We start from the raw sequence: 27,146 nt of genomic DNA on the forward strand, positions 1-27,146 counted from the left end.
TAGTCATTGGCATTTTTAATAAAAGTCATGGACAGCTCATGGGCAATAAACAAAAATTCATGGGCACGTGACCTGCCCATGACCTTCATATAAATAACATTGACTAAATATTAGCTGCCCAGGAGTGCCACAGCTAAGGGGGGGCCCCCAGGGTGCTGCAGCTCTGGGGGGCCCTGGAGCCAGCCCCACCAGCCACTGCTCCAGCTGCCCCCAGGACCACTGCTCAGGCAGTCCCCAAGGCCCGCTGCACCTGCAGCTGCTTGCGTGGTCCCTGGGACCAGCTGCCCGGGGCTGCCCAAGCAGCAGCTGATGCAACTGTCCTCAGGACCACTCCAGCAACGACCAGTGTGGCTGGCTGCAGGGCCACTCCAGCAGTGGCTGGTGCAGATGTCCCTGGGGCCACCTGAGCAGTTGGCCATGAGGTCAGCTGCTTGGGTGGCCATGTGTCAGCCACACTGGCTGCTGCAGCTGTGGAAGTCACAGAGGTTGCAGAAAGTCACAGAATCCATGACTTCCATGACAGACACGCAGCCTTTATCATATTATATCTTTATTATATAAAGATATAATATTCATCTAATGGTCATCATAGAGTTGCTACTCTAGCAACAATGATATATCTTTGGAATACTGCTTGTCTATTTTATTCTGTGTAGGGAAAGCAGATACCATAAATAGTCAGAAACAGGAACCAATCACTTTAGCCAGTTGAGACAATGAATGTGGTAGCAACGTATAAAATATTATGGGTGAAATCCTGACCCTAGTGAATTCAATGGTAAAACGTATGTTGACTTCAGTGGGGCCAGGTTTTCACCTAGAGTTTTAATGAGTGTATAGACCAGTGGTGGGCAACCTGCGGCCCGTCAAGGTAATCCATTGGTGGACCGCGGGACAGTTGGTTTACATTGACCGTCTGCAGGCATTGCCGCCCGCAGCTCCCAGTGGCTGCAGTTCGCCTTTCCCAGCCAATGGGAGCTATTATGTACTGGGACCTAGAACCAAAATGTGCCTGGCTAGTGCTGTACCAGTTCATGACCATAATTATAACTATAACTTACTTTCATTTGTTAGCCTATACTCAAAGTTTGTATAACAGTGCAATATATTGGAAGGACAAATATTCAAAAAAGAAAATGTCTTCAAGAGCTTTTGGCATATAGAGATAGGAATCTTATTTTTATATCTACAGGGAGTTGGGCCAATACTTATTAATGCATTTAGTGTTTGCCAAATAATGCCACAAGTTTAAATATGATACAAAAGATTTAATCATGGAACACTTGATGGGTTTTGATTGAAATGGTAAATGATATATTATATTTGTATACAAAATGTTTTTGTAACACTTAGCACTTATTTGTAATTAAAGAGTTATCAATAAACATATTTTCAAAAATCACTTGAATTACAATGAATCAATACCAATGTAACTAGTCAAAAATATATCACGTCTTTTAAGTAACTCACACATTTCTATAAACATCAGCTTTAACCTAGAGTCTTATGTTACACTAGATGTACAGACATTTAAAGATTTTTAATTAGTCTCATGAAGATATGCAACTGGGACAACACATTAAAAGACTTTTTCCTGATTTCAGGGTTTGTTCCAACTACTGAAGCCAATGGGAGTTGGATCAGACCCTCATTGAAAATCTGCAGCAAACGTCTTCTTCAGTGGAGCAGGAGCTGGTCCAAGATGTATTTTTTAAAAATAATTTTACTTCATCCGTAAATGACTTTGTAGTGCACTGAATAATAGGCATTCAGAATGCCATTCTGAAGAGGAAAAGTTATTGGGTGTAATTTACTGGTATAAGGGCCTCTGCAGTACTAAAGCCCCACATAGGAGCTGTGCTTGTGGAAACACAGGTGCACCTGTGCATCACCTATGTGCAGGGGCGGCTCTAGGAATCCCACCGCCCCAAGCAGGGCGGCGCGCCGCGGTGCGCGCTCTGGCAGTTGCCGGTCCCGCTGCTCCGGAGGACCTCTTGCAGACATGCCTGCGGAGGTTCCGCTGGTCCCGCGGCTCCGGTGAAGCATCCGCTGGCATGCCTGTGGGAGGTCCACCGAAGCCGCGGTACCAGCGGACCCTCCACAGTCATGCCTGCGGGAGGTCCACTGGTCCCGCGGCTCCGGTGGACCTCCCGCAGGCATGACTGCGGGAGGTCCGCCGGAGCCGGCTGCCACCCTGCCGGCAAAATGCCGCCTCAAGCGCGCGCTTGGCGCGCTGGGGTCTGGAGCCGGCCCTGCCTATGTGCTATGGAAAGGATCTTCAACACAGGCCCATGCTCTCACAGAACAGCATAATGGAAATAATGGAAATGAGGCAGGATCACATATCTACATCAGTGTAAATCCAGTGGCCCCAGCACCCTGTGCAACTGGCACAAAAGGGCTGTGGCCACTATTCCAACTCAGAGGCTGGAGTAATACCTGAAGGAAGTGGGAGGTAGGGTGGGGAGACTAGCAGCCATGTTCCCTAGCTCTGGTTTGGAAGGGTTGGATTTCACCTTGCCAACAGTTCTGCATTTCTTCCACATAAATGCCTGAAAACTCTAAGCTTTATGTGGTTTGAAAAGATTTCATCCATTTCATATACTTTAATTAAAGTACATTCTAAGGCAGTGGCTCTCAAACTTTTGTACTGGTGACTCCTTTCACATAGCAAGCCTCTGAGTGCGACTCCCCTTATAAATTAAAAACACTTGTTTATCTATTTAACACCATTATAAATGCTGGAGGCAAAGCAGGGTTTGGGGTGGAGGTTGACAGCTCATGACCCCCCATGTAATAACCTTGCGACCAGGGCCGGCTCCAGACCCCAGCGCGCCAAGCAGGCGCGTGGGGTGGCATTGTCCTGGCAGGGTGGCATTTGGCTCCGGCGGACCTTCCGCAGTTATGCCTGCGGGAGGTCCACCGGAGCCCTGGGACGAGCGGACCTGCTGCAGGCATGACTGCGGAGGGTCCCCTCTTCCCGCGGCTCCGCTTGAGCTCCCGCAGGCATGACTGCGGCGGGTGCGCTGGTCCCGCGGCTTGGATGGACCTCCCGCAGGCATGCCTGTGGATGCTCCACCGGAGTCGCGGAACCACGGGACCGTCCGCAGGCACTTCTGCCCCGGCCGCGGGACTGGGGAAGGGCGGCGTGAGTGGCGCGGCGTGCCGCCCTGCTTGGGGCAGCGGAATTTCTAGAGCCACCCCTGCTTGCGACCCCCTGAGGAGTCCCGACCCCCAGTTTGAGAACCCCTGTTTTAAGGCATTGCTATAGAGAGACAGTAGCCCATCTGTAATTGGGATTGTGTGTGTGTTTCCCCCCCCACCCTATTTACATTTAAAATTTCTGAGGTATGGAAGCTGGAAAAATTAGGAGTAACTCACCACTGGCAAATTGTTAGCATGCTTTTTTGGCACATCATATCTCTAAATCAGTGAGACCTAGAAACTTCAAATTTATTCACAAGTTATTGAATGCCTATTGACCATTTTGGAACTGAATCTTTTACCTGCCTCCATGGCACTCCTGCTTATAAACAAAAGGCATGATCCTGTATGTAATTGAACTCAGTGGCAGGATTTCTTTTGACTTCAGAGGATGGAGGATTGGCCCCAATTCTGCAAAACTATGAATATACAAGCAGTATTTTTACTTTCATAAGTAGCTCCATTGTGTTTTATAGTGTTACTTATGAGTAAGAGTTTGGGAAAAATAAACTTGTTAAGATAGTATACAAGTTCTTGTGTTACATTCTGGGCACTACACTGGTGAAAAACTCAAACTTAAACATTTGCTGGAAATGCTGAATAAAAGAAAAATGTTTGTTTGGGAAGTACTCTTTTAATTAAAGTGGAATGTGCACACACACACACACATACTTTATTGAGTGGGGCTTTAATAAAATACCTTAAAAACTGCCAATTTGGTTTCATCACAGCAACTTGGGTCTTTCTTTCTTTCTTTCTTTCTTTCTTTCTTTCTTTCTTTCTTGTCAACAAGACCTGGAGAACGCAGGGAATTGGTAAGTCCAAAACTTCTTATGCGGCAATAAGCAATATTTCTGTATCATGAGATATTCACTGGTTATGTTACACTATAGGATTTCCTAATAGCTGCACACAACACTGAAATTGTGAAGTAAACAACAGAGACATTTTAGTCAGAGCTTGCATATGTCACAGTTATTTACTTCACAATTTCAGTGTTGTGTGCAGCTATTAGGAACTCCTACAGTGTAACATAACAAGTGAATAGCTCATGATACAGAAATATTGTACCATATGTGACTGTAGAACCTGAAGATATACCACATAAGGAAATGTGTGTCACGAATTGTCCATGTTTGATAGGGCTACTTATTTTTATTTATACCTTGATTGATTTATCTAGCGCAGGGGTCAGCAACCTTTCACAAGTGGTGTGCCAAGTCTTTCATTTATTCACTCTAATTTAAGGTTTCACGTGCCAGTAATACAATTTTAAGGTTTTTAGAAGATGTCTCTCTATATATAATATATAACTAAACTATTGTTGTATGTAAAGTAAATACAGCTTTTAAAATGTTTAAGAAACTTCATTTAAAATTAAATTAAAATGCAGATCTTATCAGTTTAGTGTGATCTTTGCCCTTGCTTTTCCTTGCTGAGTTTTTCAATGTCTGGCACATATTTGGATACTTTAAGCTACACACAGGCTTCTGAGTGATCAGTTGTTAACCGCCTCCGAGAGGGACAGAGGACAGATTTGTGAAAATACCTGTTTACACAGGTATGTGGATCCAAATGCTGAAAGCATTGCAAACGCAATTTTCTTTAAACAGATACATTTCACTGGCAGGGATGTCCCGCAGGTCAGAATATAGGCCCCATGATCTCTGTTGGTAGCTTTAAGTGCACTCCGCAGATCTCCAAACTTTGATGCCCACAATTCTTTTTACGGAATAAGCTGCATTTTGAAATCTTCAGCACCCATCCACTGAAATACAGACAAGTCACTTTCGTTGAACTTTTCAGGATTAATTAGAAAAGAAATCATTGGGCCAAATCGCTGGAAATCTTGAAATCTGTCAGAAAATTCTGATTCCAGTTCTTGTATGTACATTCCAATCTCATTGACACTGACAGTGCAATGTGTCAATAGCTCTTTTATGTGTTGGAAGTAGCGGAACGTTGAAGTTTGAATATCCTGAGAAAAAACTGCTAGTTTTACAACAAATCCCTTCCAGGCTTCATAAAGATCCAGAACTGTTTGCCCTGCACCCTGGAGATGGAGGTTGAGTTCGTTTAGGTAAGTGGTGATATCAGTTAGAAACATGAGCTTACACAGCCATTTGTCATCATCCAGTTTGTGGTAGTTTTGTCCTTTTTCCAACAAAAAGGCCTTGATTGCATCAAAACAGTTTATAAAGCACACCAAAACCTTGCCACAACTTAGCCACCGAATGTTGCTGTGAAGTGGAATGTCATTATAAGCACTATCCATCTCTTCTAGCAGTGCTTGAAACTGTCTGTGAGTCAAAGCAGATTGAGCAACAAGGATATTCACAATTTGCACCACTATATTCATCACATTATTAAGCTCTGAATTGGAAATTTTAGCACACAGGTTTTCTTGATGGATGATACAGTGAAATTTGACTGTTGGGAGGCCAATTTGATCTTCAAGTAACTTTACAAATCCCTTCTGTTTTCCGACCATGGCACGAGCATGATTTGTTGTCACACAAAATATTTTTCTGATGTCAACTCCTCGTTCTTCAAAATGGTTTACAAAAGTTTCTGCTATATCTTCCCCCTTTGTGGTGCCATGCAGGGATTTTAGGCAACAAAGTTCCTCTTGGATTTCATCAGAAGCACAATATCTTGCAACAAATGCCAAACATAGAACGTCGTTTATATCCACGCTCTCATCAACTGCAACACTAAACACTGCTGTGTCTCTTAATGCAGTCGTCCGCTTTTCGTTAATGTTTTCTGCCATTTCCCTTACGCATCCCTCAATTGTTCTGGCAGAGACGGGCGGTTCTTCTATTCTAGATACACATATTTATTTGGCAAATCATTGAACAAAACCTCCAAATTGCTGAGAAAAACTTTTTATATATTTCCCATCTGTAAACGGATTTCCGTTTTTTGCAATGCCCTGTGCAATCTGAACAATTTTAAGGTGAGGGTTCTGAGCTGTGCCCCCTCCTGCCCCTGTCTACACCCCACACTGCCCCAGGCTGGGGCCAGTGGGCCACAGCTGGGGGTGGCTGCAGAGCCCCAAGCCAAGGCCAGACCCCAGGATGGCAAGAGAGCCCCTAGGACTGGTGGCTGGGACCCGGGTCCGGCAGCAGGGCTGGTGGACGGGACCCCGGGTGGCAGGGCACTGGTGGCTGGGACCCCAGGATGGCAGCAGAGGCCCCAGGACCAGTGTCCAGGACCTGGGCACTGTGAGTGCCACTCAAAATCATCTTGTGTGGTGCCTTTGGCACGTGTGCCATAGGTTGCTGACCCCGATCTAGTGGTTAGCATATTCAATTTTTGAGTTTATATATTATCCATTATGCAACTAAGACTTAATTTCAATGGTTTTTTTTAACAGAATTAACTACCATTTAAAAACTTTTTATTTTTGGAAGACTGGGGTGCTGGATATCTCAGCACAGGAGGAGATTTTCTTTTTTAGATCACTGGTTCAAATCCAGCCAAGGCTGCTGGTCATCAAAAGTCATTATTCTCTGATGGGCTTTTCAGTGGCCTTTGTGTTAGGAGTTAGTGGTCCCAGCCCTACTATTTGTTTATTGATGTTTGCATTGGTAGCCCTGCTAGCAGCCTCAGCAGAGAGGCGAAGAACTGAATAGGAATGGAAAATCAGATCCCAGTTCTGCTCCTTGAAAGGCAATGAGAATTTTGTCAGTGATTTAAATTGGCACTGAATAGGGCCCCAGTTATAATTTCACCTCTAGAGATGATCTCTCTGGCTTGTAGGTAATATACACTGTCAAGACAATGCAGGAAGCTTGCATCAGTGTTCATGTTGAATCTGTTCTGTGGATAAATGGAATTCCTAAATGATTTCAGTCTAGTACCCTTCATGACAACTAACTTTATATAAAAAATAATTTTCAAATCTTTTTTATCTTGAATCTCACTAATTGAAAGTATATGGTAGGAGAGTTATTCTGATTCTCTCTGTTACTGATGATTTTCACAGAAATATACTCTTTGGAAATCTAGAATACATTTTATATAAAAGTATTTCTTAAAAGCAGTTAATGTAATATTTTAAACAGTTTACACCTTTGACATTTGTGGTGTTATACTTAAAACAAAAAAGACCCTCCCCCCAAAAAAACAACAACAGTGTTGGACTGGAGTTATTTTTATTTCCAAGTAAAGAAAACATAAATAATATCCATTCTGTTTGCTCTCTTGAATTCACAGCAGTCAGAAATGTACTGTATTTCAGATGACTGTAAATCATATTACTGATAAGTAATACAATAAATTAACAAAAATGCCAAATTACATTGCAGCTACTAGTAGCGAATGTGAGTCTTAGTGCTAGTTTCCGCACTAGGAAACAGAATAGTTTCTTGGCACACACATTTAGGTTATAATTCCCTGGCACAGGCTCTAGTCCAGCCTTTTTTTCTTTTCATACCAACATATTAATCCTGCACTAATAAAGCATTTAGCCATAAAAGGTTCATTTCCCCTTAGCGGAGAATTTCTACGATTTTGCAGCATATTGGCTAAAATAGAAGTTAACTCTCTTGCAGTGAGCTGTTTGAAGGTTATGCGAGGGGAGGGGAAGCACCGATCAGCTGATACTCTGTGGAACACGGGGTACCCTGGTCTATGCTGATGCAAAGTTGCGACCAGCATCCTGTCAGCGCACTTGGTTCTTCACAACCCTGTTCCGCGGCAGTAACATGGGGTAGAGAAGCCAAGCCCAGGGGCAGGGTGCGTCTAAAATGTTGTGGGGGGGGGGGGGGAGGAATGTGGAACCCTCGTGCAAAGCTTCTTACTCCCCAAAGGGAAAACTCCTCCCTAAATGGGCATTAAAAACCCCTCGGCTTCCATTCTAGCCCCAGGGCTCCCAGCCCGCACCTGGGAGCCAGCGCTGTTCAGACTCACTAGCGCAGGAGCCAGGCTGGTGAGAGGAAATGGGCAGAGGTGAGTGGATGGCGCGGGTAGCACCTGTCCGGGCTCGGGCTCCAGACCGGCGCAGCCTGGCACTTGGATGGAGGAGCGGTGGGGGAGGGGGGGGTCCCCCGGTTGCTCCTTCTTGGGGCAGAAGCGTCCCGTGCTAGAGCAGCTCACTCACCCGCCCCCCCCCCCGGGCACGGCTTGGCTGAGGCTCCCGCCACTCGCCCGCTCCCCACGTCTCCATGGAGATCTCCCCTCAGCAGCCCAACAAAGGGAAAAGGACCAGAACAAATGGGGAGGGGGGGGAGGAGGAGCGGGACTCTGCGGCCGGCCCGGCGAGCAGGTGGGTCCCGCCCGCGCCCAGCTCGCTGCGGGCCTGGGCAGCGGCTCCCTCTTGCTGCTCCTCGGAGCTCGGAGCCGGGCTGCCTGTGAACGGGGCCCAGCCCCGGGGAGCGAAGAGGGCAGGGCCGGGAGCCGCGCCTGTGCCCGGCGCTGCTGGGGCCCGGCCAGCCAGGCTCTTAGTCCTTCCCCGCCCTCAGCTCCCTGCCAGCTCGGGGCCTCCCCACGTGCCTGGCAGCCTCGCCCAAGTGCAGCTGGTGGAGGAGCCGGGCCCCGGGGCTCAGCGCTGTGCCCAGCGCCCCCTGCTGCCCAGCCCCGGCCGGCGGGCGTGGAGCGGGGAGCTGGGTAGGGACAGGGCGCCCTGGAGGGTCCCCAGGCTGTTTGGGGGCGGAGTTTAGACACCCAGTCCCGAGGATGTTTGCAGAGGGCGGAGGGGCTGTAAGAACAGATCTTCTAGTCCCAGTGTCCTTCCTCCGTCCAAACTCCGGGTCTGCCCCTCAAGGGCTTTAGCATCTCGTCCTACATGAGTCAACGACTGCGACCAGATTCTGCTGCCTTTCCTCAGTGTGAGTAATAGCGGCTGGCGGAGTAACACCTTGCCAGGCTGAGGAAAGGCAGGAGAATCCGGCCCTAGCTATTAACTCATGTAGGACCCGCTCCCGAAGGACTGCAGCTGGCCGAGTTGTGTTGGCAGAGTAAGTTACTGCTAAGGGTGGCAGAATCTGTGCCTGCCCCAGAGTAATAACCTTCATTACACCATCACTGATTGATTTCAGGGACTGCTCCAGTTTCAAATCATGTATCTACCTAAATGGCTCGTGGACTGGTGCCTGAGTGAAGGTCACTTTTAGGGGGTGAATGTTTTAAAATTCATAGTGTTTGAGAATTGCAGTAATGAAGGATTGTCTTGCCAAACAGTTTTCATCTTGGTTGCTAAGATTTTGGGCACACTTAAGCTTTTTGATGCTGACACAATGATGATTGCGGAATTAAATGCTTTTGAATAAGCATGATGGATTAATGTGTGTGAATTCGGAAGCATATTTGCTACATTTTTATAATGGAATTTTCTATTCATACTTGTCTAAATTATTAAAGCAATTTCCAGTGAACTATGTACATACACATTTGTGTGTGGGTGTATCATCTCTTGTGATGAACAAGTTATTTCACATTATTTACTGTAATTTTATATAGTCATCTAGTAGCTAATTGTATTCATTTTGGTGCTGTTGGACATCTTTGTAAAAACACCCATTAATGTGCACTTTGTATTTGATGATGCATACTTAAGAGACAAAATATTGCCTATCTTGATAGAATGTGCAGGTGAGTTCAGTGCAGTACTTCTAACAAACAACAGTTTAAAAGTAACTTACAAGAAGTATGCATTATGGGCATGATCCAAGCCAGCAAAGTATATATAAGAACGGCCATACTGAGTCAGACCAAAGGTCTGTCTAGCCCAGTATCCTGTCTGGGTGCTTTAGAGGGAATGAAAAGAACAGGTAATCATCAGTGATCCATCCTCTATTGCCCCTTCCCAGTTTCTGGCAAAACCAAGGCTAGGGACACCATCCTTGCCAATCCTGGCTGATAGCCATTGGTGGACCCATCCTCCATGAATTTATCGAGTTCTTTTTTTAACCCTGTTATAGTCTTGGCTTTCACAACATCCTCTGGCAAAGAGTTCCACTGACTTCACTGGGGTTTGGATCAGGCCCTAAATCTGGGGTCAAATCCTGCTTATACATGTAGACTCATTAAAATTACCCTTGTGGGAGTGAAACAAACCACAGCTGGTCCTGGATGTATCCTATATAATGTCTGGTCCTGTAATCATTATTTAGGCAAAGGATAAACATCATTTTGAAGTTGAGAATTTTGCTGTGTAAGAAGGAGGAGAATGAGCCAGAGCTCACTGAAGTCTATAAGAGTCTGTCATTGAGTTAATCAGGCTAGAAGAGTCCCATAGTGAAGGAGTGTAAATCTAGAATAGTATTGAATTTCAGTTATATCAATATAAAGTGTTAACATGCATGTTCATTATCTTAATTTCCTCCTCATTTTATCTTAAAATATTCCAACATAATTTTGTTTTGAAGCTGTTAAGATTCAGATACATAATAGATACTGGGATTATAAAACTTTCTTTCCATATGGACAAAATGAATCTTCTTCTTCTGCTGCTGCTGTTAGAATATATACTTCAGGTAAGAAATTTTTTCTTCTCTGATGTTTTAATTGAAGTGTACAAAATTATGGTTACTGGTTAGGCTCTTTTTTTGGTCATTCTAACCATCACAATAAATTGTAATGTATAGTAACCACTCTGTGGTTCCAACCCTGCTGCTGTTGAAGTCAATGAAAGTTTACCTTTTAGTTTAGTGGAAACGTGATTGTGTCCTATGATAGGTAGGTAGGTGGTGAAAATGGAGTGAAAGGACTTGTGCCTAAATCCTTTGTTGTCAGTTTAAAGGCTCCCATTGACTTCAGTGGACTTTGGATAAGGCCCTAAATGAGATTCAAAATCTTGAAAATAGTTTTTGGAAAAAGAAGTAGGAGGAAAATTAAACGCTGAAGTCTCTTTTGTCCTTTATGATCGCATGTTGTGCATGGCAGAATATCTGAATACATTTGTAAATTTGAAGAATTAAGTGATTTTTGGTAGGTTTTCCATTATAATTGATATTGTCAGATGCTGTGCTCTATTTTGCATGGTGGCTTCCTACAACTGTAATGAGCAAATAGGCATATCTCCATTATTATAATAATGTATATCTCCTAGAACTGGAAGGGACCTTGAAAGGTCATCAAGTCCAGCCCTGTGCCTTCACTAGCAGGGCCAAGTACTGATTTTTGCCCCAGATCCCTAAGTGGCTCCCTCAAGGATTGAACTCACAATCCTGGATTTAGCAGGCTAATGCTCAAACCACTGAGCTATCCCTCCCTCCCCTGATCAAAAACAAGAGCAAAAGTTGGAATGGAAAGCAAATATGAATTGCTTGTTACATTTCAAAGCCGATTTTCTTCTGTTCAGAATGAAGAACTTTCACTACATTATTTTCAGTGTAAAATTCTGCAGTTCTCCAGCTTGCTGTACAAGTATAATTTTAAAGCCTATTATTCTTTTCCTGATCATATCCAACTTATCAGTGAACCCTATTGTTTATGGCACATATGTCAGTGTAATGTGGGTTCCTTGACTCCCAGGAAGAGGCTTGCACTATTCTTGTGAAATGTAAACTATACTTTTGAATGTGAATTATTATTAAGATCTTAGAAGATTTACATAGTCATGCTTACTAACTAATAATAATAGTTATTATTATTATTATTATTTATTATTATTATGTCAGTTTGGCATTAGACATAACAAATGACTCTAAAACAGCAAACTGAGTACTGTATTCACAAAGGGCAAAGCTATATGGAAAACTTATCCTTTTTATTTTTTGTCAGTTTTTAATACAATGCATGACTTTGCAGTATAACATCACATAATACAATCAGAAATTTTAGATTTAGCTTTTATTGTGGAGTAGAATTGTTGCTAGTAGTTCAGGCTATGACTTTTTTGAGCTACATTTTGGGTTTTTGTTTCTAGTATTCCATTCAAGGTTAATGGAAATATAAACAGGTAAAGTGCTGAAATCTTTAAATAACGCTAACCTGTATTATATCTAATACAGAGACTGGCAGCTCAGGCCCAAACTCCTTAGAATTTCAGACATATGGTTCAGATTTGTATCTCCAAATACTAAACCATCCCCTGTGTTTTTGGTTCCAGGCAGTGATTTCCCTACACCCCCCCCGGGGGGGTGTATATCCCCCCTGAATTTTCCCAACACCCCCCCCCCCAGTTTTGTGAGCTAGTTACATACCAATTTAGTGACTGTTTGGAAATCTGAATTTAAACTGAAACATTAATACACACTTTAAAAGCTTATACAGTATATGATAAAATATGTGTATCTGAAAAAGTATAATAGATTTGAAAAGTATGAACATAGACTAGCTTCCTTGCTTCCTTATACAGCTGTTTTTTATGATGTCAGTGCATTCATTTCGGTGATGTTGGCCAACCTAATAATTTCAAATGATGATTTGTAAGCAAAGTCTAAATGAGTTCTCCCTGACAGCTATTGATGAGCTGGGGGCTAAGGCTTCAGGGCCAGATTATATTTACATTCACACCTAATCTACCTAGGTATCCAGCAAACAGACCTGTGTTGTCCAAGTGATAGATTTTGGCTGGGGTTGGGTTACAAACCACTTGAATGTGGGGGGAAGGAGGGGATGAAATGTTGTTCTTATTGTATGAGTAAAGGGCAGTAGAACTGTATTTAGCCTGTGATGATCTGAAGGCATCTAGAGAGAGGGTGGGGACCTGTCCCTCTCCACTGTTTAAAGACAGAGCTGATTAGGCTCCATAGATAGTCTTTTGTTCTGTTAAGTGATCGCTTGCATCCGAAGAAGTGGGTATTCACCCATGAAAGCTCATGCTGCAAAACGTCTGTTAGTCTATAAGGTGCCACAGGATTCTTTGCTGCTACTGCAGCTGAAATCACTGACAATCAGGTCTAAGTGCTTAGTCCTGTTGTGGGGACAGTGTTCCTGTGGGGACAGTGTTTTTGTGTAAGAGACAGCCCAGACTGCACTAGCAGCGAGGTTCCTGCACTGAGAGCTCAGCTGAAATCACTGAGAGCTGGGTGGAACCTCAAGAGACCAACTCGCAGAGGTCACAGTGGTAGGTGACAGCAGAAGGTGACTGTGCAGGGCCATTGGCAACAGAGTGGTGGAGTGAACGGTGGCACAACGAACAGCCATGGCCAGAGCAAACTGTGCCTTTTTGTCCCCCACCTGGAAGGTGTACTCACGTGAAAGCACCTCTGAACTCTGAGTCTCCACTGACCAAAGACAACACCAGTGAGTGGAGTGCTGTGGAGGGAAAAGTGAGGGGCACGTTAAATAAACATTTGTTTGTTGGACTATATTTTAGTCACTTTGCTCCAGGATGCTAGATTTGTGACTGGGAATGAAAACTTATATAAATATGTTTCCCAGTAGGCCAAGGTTGTTATCTCATATTGTTGCTAGCTTGGGAGGTCATTATGTTGGGGAGTTTCTGTACTAAACATTTTTATTATAATTAATTTGTACATAAGAATGGTCATACTGGGTCAGACCAATGGTCCATATAGCCCAGTACCCTGTCTTACAACAGTGGTCAAGGCCAGGTGCTTCAGAGGGAATGAACAGAACAGGGAGTCATCAAGTGATCCATCCCCTGTTGCCCATTCCCAGCTTCTGGCAAACAGGCTAGGGACACTCAGAGCATGGCATTGCATCCCTCTCATCCTGGCAAATAGCCACAGATGGACCTGGTCTCCAGGAATCTATCTAGTTCTTTTTAAAATCCTGTTATAGTTTTGGTCTTCACAGCATCCCCTGGCAAAGAGTTCCCTGGGTTGACTTTATATTGTGCGAAGAAATACTTCCTTTTGTTTTTTTAAAACCTGCTGCCTATTAATTTTATTGGGTGACTGCTAGTTCTTGTGTTATGTGAAGGATTAAATAAAATTTCCTTATTCACTTTCTTCGCACCAGTCAAGATTTTATAGACCTCTATCATATCCGCCCTTAGTCGTCTCTTTTCTAAGCTGAAAATTCCCAGTCACTTTAATCTCTCCTCCTGTTTCATACCCCTCATCATTTTAGTTGCCCATCTCTGTACCTTTTCCAATTCCAATATATATTTTTTAGGATGGGTGACCAGATCTGCACACAGTATTCAAGGTGTGCACGTACCATGGATTTATATAGAGGCAATATGATATTTTCTGTCTTATTATCTATCCCTTTCTTAATGATTCCCAACATTGTTTGCTTTTGTGACTGTTGCTGCACATGGAGTGGATGTTTTCAGAGATCTATCCACAATGATTCCAAGATCTCTTCCTTGAGTGTTAACAGCTAATTCAGATGCCATCATTTTGTATGTATAGTTGAGATTGTTTTCCAATGTGCATTACTTTGCATTTATCAACACTGAATTTAATTTGCCATTTTGTTGCCCAGTCACCCAGTTTTGGCCTGGTCTACACTAAGGGGGGGGGTGTCGAACTAAGGTACGCAAGTTCAGCTACGCGAATAGCGTAGCTGAACTCGAACTACCTTAGTTCGAACTACTCACCCGTCCAGACGCCGCGGGATCGAAGTCCACGGCTCCCCCGTCGACTCCGCCACCGCCGTTCGCGGTGGTGGAGTTCCGGAGTTGACGGGAGCGCGTTCGGAGTTCGAACTATCGCGTTTAGATTAGACGCGATAGTTCGAACTCCGAGAAGTCGAACTCTACGCGTTGACCCGGCGGGTAAGTATAGACCTACCCTTTGTGAGATCCCTTTGTAGCTCTTCGCAGTCTGCCTGGGACTTAACTATCTTGAATAGTTTTGTATCATCTGCAAATTTTGCCACCTCACTGTTTACCCATTTTTCCAGATGAATATGTTGAAGAGGACTGGTCCCAGTACTGGCCCCTCAAGGATACCACTATTTATCTCTCTCCATTCTGAAAACTGATAATTTATTCCTACCCTTTGTTTCCCATCTTTTAACCAGTTACTGATCCATGAGAGGACCTTCCCTCTTACCCCATGATGACTTACTTTTCAAAAGTCAATTTAAATTAAATACATTTTTTTTAAATTATATATTTTTTTTAGAAATCTAGATCTGTTATGTGTTTTGGTGTAACTTGCATTTTCCTTATGTTAAATTTGCATTATCCTAACAAAACATTTACTTTATTCACTTTCTTCACACCAGTCAAGATTTTATAGATCTCTAGCATATCCTCCCTTAGTCGTCTCTTTTCTAAGCTGAAAATTCCCAGTCATTTTAATTTCTTCTCCTGTTTCATACCACTAATCATTTTAGTTGCCCATCTCTGTACCTTTTGCATTTCCAGTATGTCTTTTTGGGATGGGGTAACCAGAGCTGCACACAGTATTCAAGGTTTACATGTGCCATGGATTTATATAGAGGCAATATGATATTTTCTGTCTTCTTATCTATCCCTTTCTTAAAAAAGCAAAGATTTCAGAGTGGCAGCCGTGTTAGTCTGTATTGCAAAAAGAACATAAGTTTTCATGGGCTACATCCGATGAAGTTGTAGTGGACTGTAGCCCACGAAAGCTTATGCTCAAATAAATTTGTTAGTCTCTAAGGTGCCACAAGTGCTCCTGTTCTTTTTAAAAAAGCAAACAGAATGTTGGGAATCACTGACTGCTGCTGCACACTGAGTGGATGTTTTCAGAGAACTATCCACAATGACTGCAAGATCTTTCTTGAGTCTTAACAGCTAATTCAGACTCCTTCATTTTGTAAGCATAGTTGAGATTGTTTTCCAATGTACATTACTTTGCATTTATCAACATTAAATTTCATCTGCCATTTTTGTTGCCCAGTCACCCAGTTTTATGAGATCCCTCTGTAATTCTTGGCAGTCTGCCTGGGACTTAACTATCTTAAATAGTTTTGTATCATCTGCAAATTTTGCCACCTCACTGTTTACCCATTTTTCCAGATCATTTATGAATATGTTGAACACCGCTGGTCCCAGTACCGACCCCTCAGGGATACCACTATTTATCTCTCTCCATTCTGAAAACTGATAATTTATTCCTACCCTTTGTTTCCCATCTTTTAACCAGTTACTGATCCATGAGAGGACCTTCCCTCTTACCCCATGATGGCTTACTTTTCAAGTCAATTTAAATACTTTTTTTTTAAATGTACATTTTTTTTAGAAATCTAGACCTGTTATGTGTTTTGGTGTAACTTGCATTATTCTTATGTTAAATTTGCATTATCCTAACAAAACATTTACTTTATTCATATCTCTTTTATATATCTCATTGGTTCTGACACCCCCCCTGTAAATCCCAACACCCCCCCTAATTTCAATTCCTGGGGAAACCAGACCCAAAATCAGCAAGGCCCTGTTTTCCTAAATGAGTGTAACCAAAGTCCTGTAAGAACAAATGTATCATTATAATAATAGGAGTAAAATATTTGCATCTTAAAATAATTCAGTTTCCATCGTAAGAACAGCTCTGCACAGGTAGGGTGGGTGAGAAGATCAGCAGAGGTAAGCTAGTTCCCCACTTCATGTACACTTCTGTTCCTGATTCTAGGTGTGCAGAGGCTGGGCTGCTTACTAAGGATAAAGTAAACTCTGTACTATGTTCTGAGCGTGGGAGCCAGGCAATCTGAGAGGTTTGGCTCTCAGGTCCCAAGGATCATATTTAAACAAAACCAGCAAAACTTAAAAGGAACTGGATCTCTCTTCTCAGCACTGACCTAGGCAGAGGGATATTAACCCTATTACTCCACATTGCTGGTTCGGAGACAGCAGTAAACCTTACCCTCATTATTACAGCCGGCAGAATAATATTCTTTGATGTGATTAATTTCATAGTATATTTCAAATACATTTTTTTTCATTTTTTGCCCAGCTTTACACATTTCTGTTGAGGACAATTTTCCTGATTTAAGTAGTGCTGCCTTCCTTCTTTCCCTCTCAACACTTGCTGTTTCGGAGTGGAATTTTGGCTCCAGGAAACTCTCCCAATCTCCCATCTAAGCTTCATGAAGGAGCTCTCTGCTCATCCTCATAATGTGCAGTGCCTTTAAAAATTATTCCCTGGATGAGTACCAAGGTACTCAAACAGAGGGGATTACTCTTCCCTTACAAAACTTCCCCTATTTCAATCAGGTGACCATCAATGATTTCACTCTCCTGAGGCTGAGCAGAAAGATAAAGACCAAATATTGCATGAATGTGACCAAAACCTAGGACCATTCGCTGCCATGCTTTGTGCTGCAGTGATTCCAGACCACTTGCTACTGGCTTGGCGTGGTAAAGTGTCCTACCATGGAGGACAAAATAAGGCAGCCCTCCCCAGAAACCTTCTGCAAAGGCTTTCAGAGTACCTCCAGGACAGCTTCATGGAGATGCCCCTGGAGGATTCCTGCTCCATCCCCAGACATGTTAACAGACTTTTCCAGTAGCTGTACTGGCCGCGAATGCATCCCAATTGTTCAGGGCAAATCAAACATTAAACACAATTGCTTTTAACCCCTGTAATGTCATTACAAATGTGCACTCACCGGAGGGGCCTTCTCCGCCTTCAGGGTCTGGGAACAATACACCCTGAGAGGGTATTGGTTCCGGGGTGATGAAAAGGTCCTGGCTGTCAGGGAGAACAGATTCTCCGCTTGCCTGCTGCGCGTTCTCCTCCTCCTCCTCCTCTTCCTCATCCACAAAATCCTCATCCGTGTTGCGTGAGGCTGCCGCCTTGCAGGTGTCCACGGAGAGCGTTGGGGTACTGGGTCCCCCCTAGAATGCTATGGAGCTGATCATAGAAGTGGCATGTCTGGGGCTCTGACCTGGAGCAACCGTTTGCCTCCTTTGTCTTTTGGTAGGCTTGCCTGAGCTCTTTCATTTTCATGTGGCACTGCTGTGTGTCCCTGGTGTAGCCTCTGTCCACCATGCCCGGTGTGATTTTTAGCATATATATCAGCATTTCTTCTGCTGGATCAGAGTTCTGCCTGCACAGATTCTTCTCCCCATACAACAGTCAGATCCAGTGTATCCCATTTGCTCTATACTGCAGCTCATTTGCAATTCTGGGACTGCGTGGTCACCTGTTCCGCTGAGCTTGCCACACTGATCAAACAGGAAATGAACTTCAAAAGTTCCCAGTGCTTTTCCTGTGTACCTGGCTAGTGCATCAGAGTTGAAAGTGCTGTTCAGAGCGGTCACATTGGAGCACTCTGGGATAGCTCCCAGAGGCCAATACCATCGAATTGCACAGCACTGCATGTACAGTACCCCAAATTCAACCCAGGAAGGTCAATGTTAGCGCTACTCCCCTCGTCGGGAAGGAGTACAGCAGTCAATTTAAAGAGCCCTTTAGGTCAGTGGAACGGGGTTGGTTGTGTAGACACCTTCATTATAAAATCAACCAAACATGGCTAAATTCGACCTACTCTCGTCGTGTAGACCAGGCCTTAGGGAGCACTCTGTGAGTGCATTCCCTGCCTGAATTCCTATGATGATGATTGCCATACTGGAATCACAGACTGCATTCCTGACAATGGAGTGGGTTTGGGCCACAGCTGATATTACTTAGCGACATCTGAGATGAAGGGAAGGCAGAACCTATGAATATTATGGAGCTTCTAAGGACTTAGCAGTTGGGCAGGCAGTTTTGGTCTGCGTAGAATCCAATGGTAAATGGCAGTATGTAAACAGAACAAGTAACTATAGACAGAGTTTAATCATTTCCTCAAATTTGCTTTTCTTCTACTGCATGTTCTGTTGAAATACATTTTGTGTACTTTTGTATTGCAGGTTTCAAAGAGTCTAGATTGTGACCAAGTGAAAAAATCCACTAGAGCAGTTTCGGTGGCGTGGTCTGAGTTCCCGAAAGGAGAAAATCCAGATTTTTATGTTGTAACATATAAGCTTACAGATGACTTCCATGAAAAAGTAAACTATGTATTTCATAATTCTGAGCTGTAAATAGTTGTCTGTTTATTTAAATGTTATGTGCCAGTAGAAAATGGCCTTTGTTTTTTAATAAAAGAGATTAATGTGACATAGTTTAATTGATTAAGTGAAAATTTAGAAAAATTAATCCCCAATTCTGCAATTGACCTCATGTGTCCACATGGAGCTCCATTGAAGCCAATGGGACTCAAGCATGTACTTTAAGTGCTTTGCTGAATAGGAATAGACTTAAGCATTTGCTTAAAATTAAGCAAGTGCATAAGTGCTTTGCTGAGTCAAGGGCTCTGTGAGGCTAATGCTGCCATTTGACGCTAAGCTCTCCTAAAAAGGTACAGTTGCTATACTTCCTGGTGCTCAGTCTAGGAGGCATTATTTCGTACATGCCTTCTGGAGCTCCCATCTGGGCAGAACACAAGTCATCCTTTCCTCCCTGCCTTCCCCCCAATACAAGGTTGGGCTTTTAAGACTCAAAACAACCATAAATATTTTTGTTATAAATATTTGTTAAATATTTAATAGTTGAATTGAAAGGAAATAGTTTGACGTGCTGCTATATTTGATTAATATCCTTTTTTAAAATGCAGGTACACCATTTACACTAGAGATGATTTTTATTAATTCTCTTTTGTATTACGTTCATTACTCATTACATCAAGACATTCTTTTAAATTTCAGATTGTAGAAAACATTTCTTCAGTTGTGCTAAAACCTCTGAATTCCATAATTCTGCTAGAAGAAGGAAAGAAATATGATGTCACAATAGAGTCAATAAAGAATGGGGCAATTTTAAGTGTAAAGTCATTTAAGACACGTAAGTAATAGAACATAAAATACCTTTTGGCATTTTTATCATCAATTTGTTATTGAAGATAAAATAAAAAGATAGGGAATGAGTTCCTGGACTCATTACAGTCAATGGAAGTTTTTCAATGAACTTCAGTGGGGTCAGGATTTCACCCCTGATTTAAAGGAAGACCATCTTCACAATAACTTGTTGGGTATTGTAATGATCAAGTTAACCAACAGGGTGCAAAAACAATGCTCTTGTGATTTTTATTATTTTATTTTATTTTATTTTTTTTTACTTGTGGCTGAGATGTACTTCCCTGGGAGAAATGAATTATAAAGTGGGCCAACAGCAAAGTTATTTGATAGTCTTGCCATTTTAGACCAGTTTAAGGGTGTAATATATTAACAGTAAAAATTGAAATTAAATATTGTACTTGGGCTTGTTTGTTTGTTTTTATGTTGACAACCCTTCATCTAGAATGGAGGAGAGGAGAAGGTGATTGTGGGCTAGTGGTTAGAATGAAGAATTAGGGACCAGACTTATTGGGCAAGATTTTTAGCACAGGAGTATGTGTGTTAGGGATAGGGAGGCAGGGGAATTCAGCAGGGAACTGCTTGTGGTATTATGCCAGATAATAGCATCGGGGGAATTCTCAGAGGCCAGCTACAGATTCCAGTCTGTATGCTGCCTGAGTGGTGCAAGGTGCCAGATTTGGGAAGCAAATCTGACCCTTAGGTAGATCTACACTGCAAACAAACAAACAACCCCCAAAACACACAAACAAACAAAACCCCAGAGGCAACAAGTCTAGAGCCTGGGTCAACTCAGGCTCACACCATGGAGCTAAAAATAGCAGTGTAGATGATCCTGTTTGGGCTGGAGCCTGGGCTTTGTGATCCTTCGCCCTAACCGAGTCTCAGAGCCCTCAGTTGATCCAGACTGTGCCTGGCTGCTGCTGGGTTTTTTCTTCAGTGCAGGTGCGTGCATAGGCTATATTTCCTTTGAGACCTTGTTCAAGTCAGTTCATCTTTCTGTACCTCAGTTTATCATTTGTAAAATGGATACAATAATACTTAACTATTTCATAGGGATTTTGTGAATCTTGATTACTTCATATTTATAAAGCTCTTGGAGACCTTGGGAGGAAAGTAGGTTTTCTAGGGGTGTAATTCACCCTAGTGCAGAGGGCCTGTATGAAGTATTATGGCAATAGTTAACTTCATTTAAACCACAAAATGGGTAGTAAGTGGTGACTCTGCCTGGGTTGAATTTCACCCTAATTGCAAAGAATTATTAAGATATCATGAATTATCTGAACAGATCATTGATTTTTTCAGTATAAATGAAAATTTTTTTTTGAGTCAACCTGTAAAGGATATTTTTTATTTTTCTTGCTGAAATTAAAAACGAGGGGAAAAATCATTTCAGGTTGAATTAAATGGTTTGTTAAACCCAAAAGAAAATTTTTGGTGTAAATTTTTTGTTTGTTTAGATTTTGGTTGTATTTTGCTCTTTTTAAAAATAAAGCAAGCTAAATTTTGAAGCAAAACGTCATTTCAAAATCAAAAGTCAAAACATTTCAGTTCAAAATTGTCAAAACAACATTTTGACTTTAAAAAAAAATTTTTTTTCCCTTGGCTGAAACATTTGGCCTGAATTTACAAATAGTTTTGGTCAGCCTGAAGCTGCATGGTGGATCAACTATTTGTCCAAAAAAATTTACTCAGCTCTAATCATGAGGCCCTCAACCCTATGGAACGTTTGTCTGATTTTCTTTGTGACTGTCTCCCTAGTGAACCCGAAAAGAAACCATGGTCTAAGCAGTAGTATCATTGTTCGATTAACTAGCACTCATGGCTTTAATTTCAGTTTCATAATAGGTCATGGTCACCATCCATATTTGTCATTTGGGGCTTCAGCAGCAGCAGTAGTAGCAAGAATAGATTGCAACCTCTTGAGTTTAAGAGGGAGATTTTGAAAAGGTCCTAAAGAATTTAGGAGCACAACTCCCATTGATTTTTAAAATCATAAAAATCAATGGGAGTTGTGCTCCTAAATCCCTTAGGTGCTTTGAAAAGTCTCTCTCTAAAGCCTTACCTCTAAGACATTCCAACATCTTGCCAACCTGGAAATGAAAGACCAGAATCAGGATTTAAATTTAGATCTGTGGCCTAAACCTGTGAAGTCCTGAGTCCCTGTAGTGGCATCCATTGACAATAGTGGGAGCAGAGGGCACTCAGCAGCATACAGGAGGCTCAGCATTTCTCAGGATTGTGCTGCTACTATGTTTGTGCACTTGGCCAACATACGTTATTAATGAACATTGAACCAAGCTGCATTACAGAATTTACACCTTTACACTTACACTTTTATTTATAAGCTTTCTAAGTTTATTAGCATTTCTTTCTACTGAATACAGTGATTATTTAACTTTTATATTTACATACTATTAAAATCAACCAGAGCAAGGATGCATGGAATTGCACACTGAAATAGTTTCTAAGTTGCAGCTAAACAAGAAATAAATTTTTGTTTTAATTGTAGTGTCCCTCATCTCTTCCTGAAATACACTTGCTTCTTATACAGTACATAAAAATTAACATATATATATATATATATATAGTCCTTATACCTTTACAATAATTGATTAATATAATCTAAATGTCTTTGCTCTGTTAGGTGGAATTTCAGGCAACAACATCAAAACACTTGTGACAAGTACTACGATATCTTTTAACTGGAGTATATTAGCCAGTGAATTTTCAGTTTCAGTTTCACTAAATAACGCTTTGCGGATTATACAACAAAATGATGTCTTCTCTGAGTGGGATCATTTGATACCTGCAACTTTGTATACTTTTACGTTTGAATTTAAACAGCTGCACCTTGAATTTATAAATGTGTTTCAAGCAATGGATATTCAAGTTGAAACAGGTATTTACTCTAGTTTATCATGATCACAAAGATTAGAAAAATGACACTGATTACTTTACTTTAAGAGAAATTTAAAAAAATATATAAGTACTTAGCAGTGCTGTGAAGTCCTGAGTCCCTGTAGTTGCATCCATTGACAATAGTGGGAGCAGAAGGCACTCAGCATTTCGCAGGATTTTAAATGAATTTTAGCCATTCTTAAATCCCTTTTGTTTTTGCTTTCCAAAAAACTAGGAGAAATAGAGTTTTAATAGCACAGATGTTTGTAGAAAGCATATTTCAAAGTCACACTGATGAGTATTTATGGAAACAACATTTTAAATTTGCACGTGCAAGTATTTGCTCATCCAGTCAAAGAATAGAAACAATACCTTGTGACTGATTTGACCAATTTCAACAAAGCAACCTAGTTTGAATTTCAGATATTGAGATGTTAGATTTGAAGGAACCTGTGATCAATCCATCGAGTTAAAAAACTTGTTGAAAAAAGTTAATTGAATAAATTCAAGGAAATTGTGATCTGTTTATGGATATTCCTAAAGAAGAAAATGAGGCTATGTTCACATACTAAATTATTTGTTGTGAATTATTCACTCAGCTGTACTGTCTAGCAGGTGTCTGCAATAATATTATGATACGCTAATATCCTGGAGGGGCACTAGTCTCGTCATAGCATATGCATGCTGAAGAACCTAATAACCTTACAATCTAAAGTACTGATCTTGTAAGGTGATCTGCACAGGTGAATCTCCTGTGTCCATATGATCCCATTGACTTCAGTGGGGCTTTGCATGGATATTGAGGGTCCATCCATATGGATCAGTTTGCAGTGCTTGAACCAAAGACTTAAATATCTACAACAAATTCAACACAATCGCAGTTTTTGAAACATGGGTAGATTTTGTTGTTGGGTCATGCAAGACCTATGTTAAGTGCAGGAATAGTAACGCTTTTAAGGAATTGCCATTATTTGAAAATTAGATTTGGTTCTCTGTCATTGAAACTGCAGGAGAGAAAAACATGGTGACCAAGAATATTTCTTTTGTCAGCCTCCAACCTAGCCAGGGGTACTTTCTGAAAGTTGAATAAAACCACCATAATTTGATGAAATGACAATTCCTCCTGCATATCTCACAACGCCCCCCACAGTCTATGAATATGCGAAGGTACATTTTTCTAGATGGCCATAAAGGAAGATCAGAAAGTGACTTGCAGAAGAAGTCATAGGAAGCTTGTGGCAGACCTGGAAACACATCCTTAATCTGTGATTAGAGCACAGTGCCTCTCATGCAAATTGACTTAAATCTATTGAAATATTGAACTACCCATGCTTACCCAATTTTGCCAAGTGCTTTGAGGCACTTTGGCCTAATAGGTCAACTATTTGCTGTGGAATTATGCAATATGGTTTCTGACATGTCGTTTGCTAAAAACTTGTAGCACTTTATGCCAGCATTCGGAGAGGATGTAGGCTGCATTGCACATGCATGCATGGCTAACCTAGCTAAGTAGTGGACATGAGTATTTTGTCAGGCATGCTTTGAATGAAACAGGACTCTATAGGAGCTACTATTTGATTATCTAGCACCATTCCTTTTATTTAATAATCTGGTGTTAACTATCTAAAATCTTAAAAAACGTTTATTTAGCAGCACAAAAGAAAAAATGAAATATGTTTAAATAAACATAAGTCCAAAAGTAATACACTGTATAGAATAAATACATGCTAGCATTTTTTTTAAACTTTTAAATATGTAACTTTAGAAACCAATGAATATCTTTCCTGGAGAAGTCTAATAACACAAGCCCTTTTTCTTATTTTAACTGAACTAATTCAATTTTAATTTCAATCACGTTACTGAATAACTGATAAAAAGTTGTAATATTCCTATTAGTTGTAGAAAATTTAAGGAATAAGGATAGTACATATTGTCAGTGTTGATACCTCACCTCCCCCAATTTATTATGAGTCTTATAATATTTGGTGGTTTTTCTTAAAGCCCCAGTTGCTGGAATCCTGAGATTGCAAGAAAATCTCAGCTTTCACATTAAAAAATGTTTCTAATCATCATGGTTATGGACAAAAGCTAGAAAACATGATGTGAATGCACTCTAAAGTCTCAGAACCAGGAGGCAAATAAAAAAGAAGGCAAAACTTTTTTTTTTTTTTTAATGTATGGCAGTCTTATGCTATGGGGTGGCTAATTCATGATTCTTGAATGACTGAGGTTGGCAATATTGTTAATTTTAATTAAATGTCATCATACTCTATAGACTTGTTTAAGAGTTATTAAATGGAACATCATCATTACTGGTAGAGAACTTTTTGGAAATAATGTATTTGTTCACCCGTAGGTCTGTGTTCACAAGGATGGCTGGCATTCAAAGGCAGCTGCTATAAAATGAGCAAATCAAGCAAGCCATGGAGTACGGCACAACAAATCTGTGAATTGTCTTCAATAGGGGCACACCTTGTTGACATACAGAATGAAGAGGAACATATATTTATATCTTCTTACCTCCAGACAGTCAATCAAATAATCATGTTATGGACAGGTCTTAATGACATGAAGGTATGTATGTTTGATCTTTTGTTATTTCCCTATTAAAATAGATTTTTCTTTATCAGGAGAACTTTAATATGTATAATCAAATTTCTATAGATTTAAAACTTACTATAGTAGGTTGATTTTTAAATAAAAACACTCATTCACATTGGTTATTACTTTGAGTGGTGATTAGTAGGATATTGCCTATTCTGCAAATAAATTACAAGTATTTACAAGTAAATTAATTATTCATCATTTTAAAAGATGCTACAAATGATTTTATTAAAAATAATCATCTAGGGCAGTGCATGAAACTTAGAAAAACAAAGAATTGCTTATGTGTAATCTTTTGGAACTGGTTTATTTCTCTGTATACAGACAAGACCCTGTTTTACCCCTCTAGGTGTGCTATTTCTTGCCAGAGCTGAGACCTAACCCTGTACTCCTTATAGATGCCTAAGCCCCTTTGGAATCAAAAAGAGATTTGCCTATGTGCATGTAGGATCAGGTCTATAATGTCATGGGAAGATCTCCCCAGATTCGTGCCCAGGATATAGGGAGTTACTCAGGAAGACATTGTACCCCAAGAACCCATCCTAGATTTTACAGTAAGCCCAGAATGTGCAGGACAGGACTTCGGGAGTTGAGTCAGTGATCTATAGATATGTTCAGTAAAGTTAATAATGCTGTCTAGTTATATTAAATGACAGGGCTAGATTCTCATTAACACTAAGGTCCTTTATAACTCTCTCTGTTTCTTTTTACTCCCACTTTAAGTCCCCTTTACACTGCCAGCATAGGGTAATGAGACCATAGTGTAAATTAAAATCTTGCCCACAGTGCTTTGCTTCAGAAGCAACCAGAACTTTAAGGCCCTCGAAGTCCAAAAAAGAAAACAGGAATATTTAACGATGTGCATTTGTGTGGAGGTAAACTGGTGTTTTAGGCCTTATTCAGGAAGCTACTTAAACATGTACCTAAATTTAGGCACACGAGTAGTCTTGTTGAACTCACATGCTTGAAGTTAAGCACATGCCTGAGTGTCTGGCTGGACTGGGGCCTTACTCTTTAACCGTTTAGACCTCATTTGGACACCCACTCTCTGATCTTGCACTCCTTAGTTAGGAAATACCCCATTAGATTTGCCTCTGTGACCAATAGCAGTTATGTCCAAATAAGAAGTGCAGGATTGGATTGAAATACTAAAGCCATGACCCCAACGATCTGTTGTCTCATTAGAATAAGAAAAACAAAATCAGTGCAGTTTTAGTTTCCCTGTTCCCCTGACATTTATATTTATGGGATTTAATTGAATTTCAAATCTAGAGTTGAATTTCAACTTTGTGTGTGTGTGTGAAATTCAGCCAGCAAGGAGCTAGTGTGGTGAAGACTGGCAGTATTTTAGGATGGATAGGTTAGCCTGATGCACAATGGATATTCTTATTTTTTTTTCATTCGTAGAAAACAAAAATGACAGCTGAACCTTTCAGCACTATTCCAGTAGATTCATTGTAATATATAGTAGATCCACTCTCAAAATTCCCATTGATGTCCTGTGAGAAGAATGATTGCAGCACTGAAGTGACATTATTGGAACTTAAACTGAATTATTGGTTTGCCATTGGAACAATTAGCTTTATTTATATTAAAACAGTTTAATTGTGAGGCAGGGAGAAAAACTATTAATTTTTTAGCCCAGCGTTTGGAAAGAAATGAAACTTATCCAGGCAATTCCACCTGGTCAAAACAAGATTTGATTCGTTGTCTTGAGGGCCTATAACCCGATACATCACCATGGATAGAGAGAATGGGAGGTAAGTAC

General features: G+C 41.2%; 1 protein-coding gene across 1 annotated transcript in view; it reads left to right on the forward strand.

The window, feature by feature from the left end:
• Positions 1-9,095: 9,095 nt before the first annotated feature.
• PTPRQ (protein tyrosine phosphatase receptor type Q) overlaps positions 9,096-27,146 on the forward strand; it is a 207,876-nt gene continuing 189,825 nt past the window's right edge. The window contains exons 1-6 of the mRNA XM_045002531.1: positions 9,096-9,167; positions 10,578-10,685; positions 18,893-19,030; positions 19,727-19,862; positions 22,521-22,775; positions 25,131-25,348. Of these exons, the coding sequence (XP_044858466.1) occupies positions 10,632-10,685; positions 18,893-19,030; positions 19,727-19,862; positions 22,521-22,775; positions 25,131-25,348 (801 nt within the window). The 5' untranslated portion in view covers positions 9,096-9,167; positions 10,578-10,631. The remainder of the gene's footprint in view (positions 9,168-10,577; positions 10,686-18,892; positions 19,031-19,726; positions 19,863-22,520; positions 22,776-25,130; positions 25,349-27,146) is intronic.

Source organism: Mauremys mutica, chromosome 1, assembly GCF_020497125.1.
Source record: "Mauremys mutica isolate MM-2020 ecotype Southern chromosome 1, ASM2049712v1, whole genome shotgun sequence".
Taxonomy (NCBI): Eukaryota; Metazoa; Chordata; order Testudines; family Geoemydidae; genus Mauremys; species Mauremys mutica.